The following is a 10,524-nucleotide window of genomic DNA, read 5'->3' on the forward strand; positions in this document are numbered from 1 at the left end:
TATTCATGTCATTTGCCAATTTTTTCTGTTGAGTTTCTGTGGTTCTCTTACTGAGTTCTAGAAGTTTTTTTCTGATTTCCCAATCTCCAATCCTTTGCTAATTTTATGTGCTGGAGATACTTTCTTCCAATTTATTATGGCACATCATTTAACTTGGCTTTTAGTGACTTCTGTTTTAGTTTACCAGTATTTATGTCTTAAGTGTGTGTGTGTGTGTGTGTGTTTCCTTTCCTATTTTAATGGAATAAAGGATATTCTCTTATATATATAAATTTTATAGTTTAGCTTCTTACATTTAGGCTTTTAATTCATCTGGAGTTAATTTTTGCAAGCTGATCAAAAGAAGGATTTTTATCTTTTCTTCCACATGATGGCTAATGGTTCATGTGGCATTTTATTATCCATTCCTCACTGGTTTTTAATGCCATACTGCCATATACTAAACTCCCAAATATACATGACTCTGTTTGTGGGTTCCATTCTCTTCATTTGATTGTCCTTCCCTATACCCATACCACATATTTTAATTAATACAGCTTTTCAATAGATTTATTATTTGGAAAAAGAATCCTCCCTCTTTATTCTTTTTCTTTAAAATGGTTTGGCTATTTTTAGTGTCCTACATCTCCTAGTATTCCACATTAATTTAGAGATCACATTGTCAAGTTTCTTTAAAAGAAACAAACTCTCTGGAATTTTGATTTATGAATACATTGAATTTATAGACTGATTCAGAGAGAATTGACATCTCTAAAGTGTTGATTCTTCTCTTTCAGGAAAATGTATGCCTTTTAAAACAGCCTTTTCTGCTCTTTGGTGAGGTTTTATAGCTTTTATATAAGGTTCCTGCACATATTAAATTTGTTCATAGTTACTTTATAGTTTTTATTAATATTGTACAAGCAGATTTTTTGAGATGACCTTTTTTTATTGATTGCTGCTGCTTATTAAAATGTTACTAATTTTTGTACATTGTTTTGTATGGAGCAACCAGGCAGAATTCTTTTAAAATTCAATTTCTAGATTATTATGACAATAAGACTAATGGCAGTTTTATTTTAATTCCAATCTTGTAGTTTTTTCTTTCTCTTATCAGATGTCTAGGATCTCTAAGTCACTGGTGAACAGAAGCAGTGATAGTGTGACTGCTAACCTTGTTCCTGATTTAAAAGGGAACATATCTAATATTTTACATTAAGTATGATATTTATCATAGGATTTTGGTAGATAATTTTTATTAAGAAAATGTTATCCCCAGTTTGAGTAAGAGTGTTTTGTTTTTGTCATGAATGGGTGCTGTATTTTGCCAAATGCTTTTTCTGCATTTATTGAGACTATGATGTTTTTTCCTTTGTTCTGTTAAACTGTTATTGTTTGTTGTCTTTTTTCTTCTAATAAACATTTTTTCTAACTTGTTAATCTTTTCAAAAAAGCTACATTGGAGTTTGTGAAATCTCTCTATTGTTTCCCTATTGTTTGCCGTCATTTTCTGTACTTTTTTCCTTTTTTCTCCCTAGCCTAACGGATACTTCTTTTTTACTAATTAGAGATTTTGTTTATTAATTTTTATTAATATTTCACAAGTTGATGTGTAATGTTTTCATTGTCATTTTCAATTTTTTAATAATTATACTTGATCAAGTTCTAGTTTGTATTGTTACTATGTATGTATATACGCTGGCTTTTCTCCAGTGTGTATACCTAATTCAGGTGTGTAACATTTTAAAAATAAATAAATGAAAAAAATGAGTGAATTTGGTCCAGTTAGAACTGCCAAATGAGCTACTATATGACTAGAAAGTCAGTTATTTGCACATTATACTGTAAAGTATCATACTAATAAGGTATAAATTCATTATTATCATATGAATTTTTTTCATCCTCAATGGGATCTTCCCACTCCACAAACAAGATTGGTGAAAAAAAATATTTATCTTTTTTATTTCCTAGATTACTCAGAAGTATCAGCTTCATGAAGTCACTGCTTATCTACTGGAAAAGAAAGGAGATATTCATGGTGCCTTCCTAATAATGTTAGAGGTAACATTTTACTATGTTTCTTTCATCATGTTTCTGTCTATTCCTCTATTCATTCATGAATCCATCTTAATTTCTTATGTTTCAAAGCAAGTTGCAGACAGTAATATATTTTACCCCTGAATATTTTTATCATGCGTAGCATTAACGAGAGTTTAATATTTTTTTGCGGTACTTTATTAAAAGGTAAAATGTACAACAGTAAAAAGAAATGTCATAAATGTACCATTTGATGAGTTTTTGACAAGTATTTTTATGTATATACCCCAATTTGTTTGCCCATTCCTCCTTCAGGGGACAGTTGGGCTGCTTCTACCTTTTGGTTGTTGTGAACAATGCTGCTGTGAACATGAGTGTACAAATACCTTTGAGTTCTTGCTTTTATTTCTTTGGGATATATACCCAGAAGTAGAATTGTTGGATCAAATAGCAATTCTATTTTTAATTTTTTGAGGAATTGCCCTACTGTTTTCCATAGCAGCTATGCCACTTTACATCCCTACCAGCAAAACTCAAGGGTTCCAGTTTCTTCGCATTCTTGCTAACTCTTACTTTCTGTTTTCTTGATTAGTAGTCATCCCGATAGGTGAAGTTTTGTTTTGTTTTGTTTTGTTTTTTAATGTTGTCATGTGGCTAGGAATAGATTAGGGGTATCATATTTATATTTTAAAATGTTCCATATTGGCTTCTTGTTTCTTTCTAGCCATATGATTCTAAAATAAGCCAGGAAGAATCATCCACAGAGGCTTTGTGTAGGCTTTTAATCTCTTTTAATCTGTAAATTACTCCTATACCTCTTTTTTTCTTGCAATTTATTTGTTGACAATACCATGAACCTAGTTTTAAGGAATAAATAAGAGTATTTTTGACATTGATGAGAGGAGAAACAGGAGATCTTTGTGGGGAATGAGGCCATTATTCGTAAAAGAATACAAAGCGAAGAAGTATGGATTGCTGAAAGAGTGCCAGCAGCTTCACTAGGGCTCCACTGTGTAACATATAGGCAGGTCAGGCGAGAAACAACGGCTAGGTCCAGATTTGGACAGATTTTGTTGGACACACTAACGAGTTGTGACTAATCTTCTTATCACATGGGATCAAATAAAGGTTTTTAAGCAAGAAACTGATTTGATGTTTGTTTCATAAAGACTGCTCTGGTGACTGTTGGGGGATGGAAGGCAGGATACAGAGAAGAGGGAGGTAAAACAAAGCAGACAATACTTGGGAGGCCATTGCAATGGTACAGGTATGAGTCTCTGAGAGCTTGAACTGGGTGTGTCAGTGGCAATGGAGATAAGAGGGCAAGATTTGAGAAGTTATTGATCATTTGCATATGGTATGAGGTAACTGAGAGGGAGCAGTTGATGATTTGAGCTTATAAGCTTTTTACTCATAACCCAGTATATTATACCCCTTTTACTCATAACCCAGTATATTAGTCTCTTTTGTGTTACTCTAAAGGAATACTTGAGGCTGGGTAATTTTTAAGGAAAAGAGGTTTATTTGGCTCACAGTTCTGCAGACTATGTTAGCATCTAGCATCTGCTTCTGGTGAGGACCTCAGGAAGCGAGGGTAAAGGAGAGCTGATGTGTCACATGGCACGAGAGGGAGCAAGAATGGGGTTGGGGGAGGAGTGCCATGCTCTTTTAAACATCCAGCTCTTGTGTAAACTAACAGAGGGAGAAGTCGCTCATTACCACAGCGGGGTGCACCAAGCCATTCGTGACAGATCCACTCCCATGACCCCAGACACCTTCCACTGAGTCCCACCTTCCAATGTTGGGAATCACATTTCAACATGAGATTTGGAGGAGTCAGATACCCAAACTATATCACCCAGTATTAATTGGATTCCCTTATCCAAAGCATAGATAAATCCTGATCCTCATTCCTGTGCCTAAAGAATATAAGTGGTGACTGTGGCCGGATGACAGAAGCAGAGTTGGGCAAAATGAGTGCTACTTGATCTTTGGGTCCCTTTTCATACTGCTAGCTACACTGTCTGTAAACACAAGATTTTGCTTCTGACTGACAGTAAAGGACTGTTCTTAATAACCTTGTAGTTTTGAGGGTGTTACCTTTAAAATATGTTAATTCAAGTATTGAGTGGGTAGAACTACAAAGTGTTCCTTTTTAACTCCTATGTTCTTTTTGTCTCCTAGAGACTACAAAGCAAACTTCGGGAGATAACACATCAAGGTGAAAGTAAGTTCTTAAATATAATTACAACATTTTTCATCCATGGACCCCATGTTTTAAAAGATATGTAATAAATTGCATTTATTATGTAATAATTACACTTGTATATATGCATAATTACTGTTTATTCGTTTTAACATGGATCCAAAGAGTTCATAACAGGAAATCATAGAAACCATTGTGGCTTTGTGATGTTAATTTTCAATGGAGTTAAATATACAGAAAATTAGGCACTGTTTGTTGGTTATCTTTATTTTTTTTTTGAGACAGGCTTTCGCTCTATTGCCCAGGATAGAGTGCAGTGGCACAGTCTTGGCTCACTGCAACCTTCGTCTTCCAGACTCAAGCAGTCCTTCTGCCTCACCCTCCCAGGTAGCTGGGACTACAGGCGCATGCCATCACATTGGCTAATTTTTGTATTTTTTGTAGAGATGGGTTTCGCCATATCACCCGGGCTGGTTTCAAGCTCTTGGCTCAAGTGATCTGCACACCTCAGCCTCCAGAGGTGGTGAGATTGCAGACGTAAGCCACCACGCTAGGCTGGTTATCTTTTTGTTAATAAAAGTTTGGTTGTGTTTAAATGAGGTGTATAATAACATCCTAAAAATTAATGTGCCAAACAACAGCAAATCAGAGCTTCTAATTAGTAGGACGTTGAACATACGCAGTGTTTCCAAACTGAATTTATACAGTTTTAACCCAAAGCAGTAAAAGTTGACAGTTTAGTATCTTGAGTGGCTTTGTCCTCAGCAAATATAAAATTTTCATCGTATTCCTTGATATTTCAAAGAAAAATTATTTTAAAAAATTGTGGTGGCGAGGCGTGGTGGCTCACACCTGTAATCCCAGCACTTTAGGAGGCCGAGGCAGGCGGATCACCTGAGGTCAGGAGTTCGAGATCAGCCTGGCCAGCATAGTGAACCCTGTCTCTACTAAAAATACAAAAATTAGTCAGGCATGGTGGCACGCACCTGTAGTCTCAGCTACTTGGGAGGCTGCGGCAGGACAATTGCTTGAACCTGGGAGGCAGAGGTTGCAATGAGCCGAGACTGCACCACGGCGGTCCAGCCTGGATGTCATGACAGAGCAAAACTCCATCTCAAAAACAAACAAACAAACAAACAAGTTATGGTAAAATATACCCTAACATAAAATCTACCATTTTTAAATGTACATTTCAGTAGTATTAAGCATATTCGTGTTATTATACAATCATTACCCCCATCCACTTCCAAATTTTTTCCTCTCCCCAAACTGAACATCTGTACCTATTAAGCAACAACTCCCCTGTTCCCCTCTCCTCCTAGCCCCTGGCAAACACCGTTTTACTTTCTTTTTTCACCATTCTTTTTCTGAATTTGATTACTCAAGTATCTCATATGAATGAAATTATATAGTGTTTGTCCTTTTGTGACTTGTTTATTTAGCTTACCATAAGGTTCATAAATGTTGTAGCATGTGTCAGAATTTTCTTCCTTTTTAAGGCTGAATAAAATTCCATTGTATGTATAGACCACGTTTCATTTATTCATTCAGCCTTCAATGGACACTTGGGCCACTTCCACTTTTTGTCTGTTATGACTGATGCCACTATGAGCATGAATGTACAGTATCTCTTCAAGACCTGGCTCTCAGTTCTTTTGGGTATATAACCAGAAGTGGGATTGCTGGATCAAGTATTAACTCTGTTAATTTTTTGAGGAATGACCATACTTTTTTCCCTAGTTGCTGCTTTATTTTACATTCCCACCAACAGTATACAAGGTTTCCAATTTCTCCACATCCTAACATTTATATTCTGTTTTTTTTTATAGTAGCTATCCATATGTGTGTGAGGCAGTATCTAATTATGGATTTGATTTGCATTTCTCTAATGATTAGTGATGATTTTCTCGAATATTTTGGCTATTTATCTACCTTATTTGGAGAAATGTCTATTCAAGCCCTTTACCCATTTTTTAATTGGGTTGTTTGTTTTCATATTCCTTGACATTTTTAAAATAGCCCTCCTGAAGATCAGGGAATCACTTGGTGGGTGATTTTTAGATTATCCTCTTTAACGCACATGTCTTAGAGACTTCTTGGTCCACACATTTCACTAATACATGGTTTCCCTAATTCTCTGTAGATTACTTCCCTATATTTTTGTAGTAAGATCCTAGATGATAGGGTCTATGTTGTTTTATGATCATCAGGTATTATAGTAAATCTTTTTGGAACGTCAGTGAACACTTGATTGACTTTTTATATTGAAAGTTCAACTGGACACTTAATTGCTATTTTTGTACTATCAGTATGTGTTCAGTCAATTTGGTTATGTTTGTTGCATTTTGTGGTAATTTAAAAAATTTAGTGTTATAAGAATAACTTTTTGGTTTTTTTTATTTTTCTTTTTTCTTTTTTTTCTTTTGGAGATGGCATCTCTGTTGCCCAGGCTAGAGTGCAGTGGTGCAATCTTGGCTTACTGCAACCTCCGCCTCCCAGGTTCAAGTGATTTTCCTGCCTCAGCCTCCCGAGTAACTGGGATTATAGGCACGTGCCACCATGCCCCAGCTAATCTTTGTATTTTTAGTAGAGATGGGGTTTTACCATGTTGGCCAGGCTGGCCTCAAACTCCTGACCTCAGGTGATCTACCCGCCTCGTCCTCCCAAAGTGTTGGGATTACAGGTGTGAGCCACTGCGCCCAGCCGAGAATAACTTTTCAAGACAATACATGAAAGACTGAGGGAAAAATTAAGAAGAGCATTCCCCCAAAATCCCTACAGTCATTTGCAGGTGGTATGTCTGCAAAGGCCAGTGTTTTGAATTCTAGTGAAAATAAATTTTCCAGAAATAGTCTTATGCCTGCCATCTACTTTCTTTCTTTTTTTCTTTCTTTCTTTTTTTTTTTTTTTGAAATGGAGTCTCACTCTGTTGCCCAGGCTGGAATGCAGTGGCGCAATCTTGGCTCACTGCAACCTCCACCTCCCAGGTTCAAGTAATTCTTCCTGCCTCAGCCTCCAGAGTAACTGGTATTACAGGCACCCACCACCACACCCAGCTAATCTTTGTATTTTTAGTAGAGACAAGGTTCCACCATCTTGGCCAGGCTGGTCTCAAACTCCTGACCTCAGGGTGATCCACCCACTTCGACCTCCCAAAGTGTTGGGATTACAGGCGTGAGCCACCACAACCGGCCCCATCTACTTTCATATTCCATTTTGATAGTGTGCTTAAGTATTTGGGAGGATTTGCTAATCGTGCTTTTTTCCTATGGGCTATACACAGACTACTAAAACAAGATTCCCCTACTCACTGCACAAAGAACGTTAGTCTCCTGAAGGAGACAGATATGTAAATAAAACCTTATAGTAACAGTAGAATGGTGTGTCATAAAAGGTACATTGAGTGACTAAGATGTGTGGAAAATTATGGAACTATTTGTAACCTATAAATCAGTGAGTTTTGTGGAAGACCTTTGAAGAAAGACTGGAAGGATAAATAGGAGTTTGATAGAAGCAGGAGAAGGACCTTCTAGGCTGAGGAAAACATGAACATGGAAGTGCCTGACTACTAATCAGGGAGTGAAAAAGAATAGGGCAACACCAGAACACGGAGGGTGAGATGAGCCCAAGTCTTTGCTCTGTTGACTTAGTGTCAGATCCTTACTTACATTCTATTTTTCAGAGTTAGGAGTCCTTGGTGGTTTTTATGGAAGGGAATGATCTGTTTGAACTTGTGCTTAAGAGAACCCTAGTGACAGTGTAAAAGAGAAATGAGGGAGGCAAGATTGGGATGTCAAAAGTTCAACTAAGAGACTGCTGCAGTAGCACAGACGAGGTGATGAAAAGCTCCACCAGGGTAAAAGTTGTGGTCATATGCAAGCACGGAAGTAATATCAACACAAATTAGCAAGTTATCTGAATGTGTGGGGTGAAGGAGAGGGAAGCACCAAAGATGAAGATTTATAAACTGGTTGACTTAAAGATGATGATTCCATTAACTTGGTTTGTAAACGGAGGAAGGAGCAGATTTGAAATGAGAAAAATAAGTTGGATTTTGCACATATAAAGTTGAAAGTGCTTGCAGGACATCCATGTGGAGATAAATGTCTTAGGTTCATTAGAAAATTCAACCTGTAGACTTTGAATGGAATAAAGATTGGAGATGTGTATTTGAAAATTACGAACAAAGACATGAGAGTTGAAACATGAATCGCTGAAATCATTGAGACAATGAAGAGAGACCTGAAATAGTATCTTGGGGGGAATGTCTACGTTTAAGAAATAGGCAGAAGAAGAGATAGTATACCAAGAAAGGTGAGTGAGAATCTCTCTAGTAACTATTCCTTAGACAGATGATTGGGGATTTTCCATATTTCTATAGCATATTGAAATGCTAAGTATCATGTGCTTTATCTGTCCCATGAATGTAAAACATTTCTGTGGGAAACTCTTATTTCACAGAATAAACTATTTTTTAATCTACAAAACATTAGTATCAGGTTTTATTAATTATTATATACTAGAAAATGAAGGTGATATAAAGAAGAAAATGTTTAACTTTTCACAAAAGCTCTGAGATTATCAGCAACATATCCCTAAATGATATTTACACTTTTTCTAAATCTAGATACCAAAGAGGATCCCTCATTGAAGGATGTTGAAGATACTATGGTGGAGACCATTGCTCTTTGCCAGAGAAATTCACATAATTTGAACCAGCAGCAACGTGAGGTAGGAGAATGACTGTTTAGGTATTTAAAAGCCTGTACTTGGCCAGACATGGTGGCCCACGCCCGTAATCCCAGCACTTTGGGAGGCTGAGACAGATGGATCACCTGAGGTCAGGAGTTCAAGACCAGCCTGACCAACATGGAGAAACCCCATCTCTACTAAAAATACAAAAAATTAGCCGGGTGTGGTGGTGCATGCCTGTAATCCCAGCTACTTGGAAGGCTGAGGAGGTAGGAGAATCGCTTAAACCCAGGAGGTGGAGGTCGTGGTGAGCTGAGATTGCACCATTGCACTCCAGCCTGGGCAACAAGAGTGAAACTCCGTCTCAAAAAAAAAAAAAATAAAGCCTGTACTTGTCTGAAACTAGGAATCAGTTATGTTTCGGCCCTCTCAGCCACCTGGGCTTAATTCAAGTGGATTTTAATCACTTCTTAGTGTTCCCAGGAGTAGGAGACTCCCAAAGTTATTATAAAGAGTGTGTGGCCTCTTTGTTCTCACCAAAGGCTTTATATTCATGGTTTGGATGTGCTGCAATACTTAAGGTGCGTGAATACTAGATATGCCTGTTCTCTTTGGACTGAAATTTTGTGTATTTCATGTAGTTGTACCAGAGATAGGTCATATTTTATCATCGTCTCTATTCCCTGTGGTGAAAGTGAGCATGAAGAACTGGAGGAAAGCCCTTAAGGGCTGTAGAGAAAGCTGAAGAAAGGTTAAAGAAGGCTGTGGTGTAGTCATTGTCAACCTTGGTTGCACACTACAGTCACCTGGGGAGCTTTGAACAATTCTAGTACTCAAGCTGCACCCCAGATCAATTAAATTAAAGTCTCTGGCAATGAGACCCAGTCACCACCATGTTTTAAAGCTCCCTTCATGATTCCAATGTGCAGCCAGGGTTGGAACCAATGCTATCACAGATCCCAGATGGCACAAAAGAAGAAAACAAAACTGAAGGAGGTATCACTGAACAGCAGGTGCAGGTGGGAGTTACAGCAGTGAAGCAGAAACTAAGGGGGCGAGATGTGATTTGATAGTTAAATTCTGCAGTAGTTTTAAGAAGTAAAGTTGTATCATGATATGGCTTAACTCCTTGCCTGCCCTTCCACGGCTCAGGTCTCTGACTTGGCACTGCCTGGCCTCTCTCTAATGCCTGGGTTTTGAAATGGGGAACAGGTTAATTATATATCTATATTTAGCCATACATGTTACAGTAAAAACAATAAATCATGGCATATTTTCTGTTCTTCTGAGATGAGTAAATTTCTCCTTTAAGTTTTTGTCCAGAATTTTTCAAGGTCGTAAATTATGAAAAGTCTTAGAATGTAAATTGTGTATAACAAGCCCATTTACATAAATGTGATGGTTTTTCTTTATTAAAAGAAACTTTCTGTGAAATGATACATATTTGTGATTTTTTAAAATCATGAAATATAGAAAGTTATGCAGAAAATTGTTTTTTTTGTTTTTTTTAAAATATTTTATTATACTTTAAGTTCTAGGGTACATGTGCACAACGTGCAGGTTTGTTACATATGTATACATGTGCCATGTTGCTGTGCTGCACCCATTAA

General features: G+C 37.1%; 1 protein-coding gene across 3 annotated transcripts in view; it reads left to right on the forward strand.

Annotated features, from left to right (window-relative positions):
* VPS8 (vacuolar protein sorting 8 homolog (S. cerevisiae)) overlaps positions 1–10,524 on the forward strand; it is a 245,287-nt gene that overhangs the window by 148,559 nt on the left and 86,204 nt on the right. For all 3 annotated transcript variants that reach the window (XM_011981868.1, XM_011981866.1, XM_011981867.1), the window contains 3 exons: positions 1,951–2,040; positions 4,201–4,243; positions 8,850–8,953. In XM_011981868.1, the coding sequence (XP_011837258.1) occupies positions 1,951–2,040; positions 4,201–4,243; positions 8,850–8,953 (237 nt within the window). The remainder of the gene's footprint in view (positions 1–1,950; positions 2,041–4,200; positions 4,244–8,849; positions 8,954–10,524) is intronic.

Source organism: Mandrillus leucophaeus, unplaced genomic scaffold (genome assembly GCF_000951045.1).
Source record: "Mandrillus leucophaeus isolate KB7577 unplaced genomic scaffold, Mleu.le_1.0 Scaffold231, whole genome shotgun sequence".
In the NCBI taxonomy this organism is placed as follows: domain Eukaryota; kingdom Metazoa; phylum Chordata; class Mammalia; order Primates; family Cercopithecidae; genus Mandrillus; species Mandrillus leucophaeus.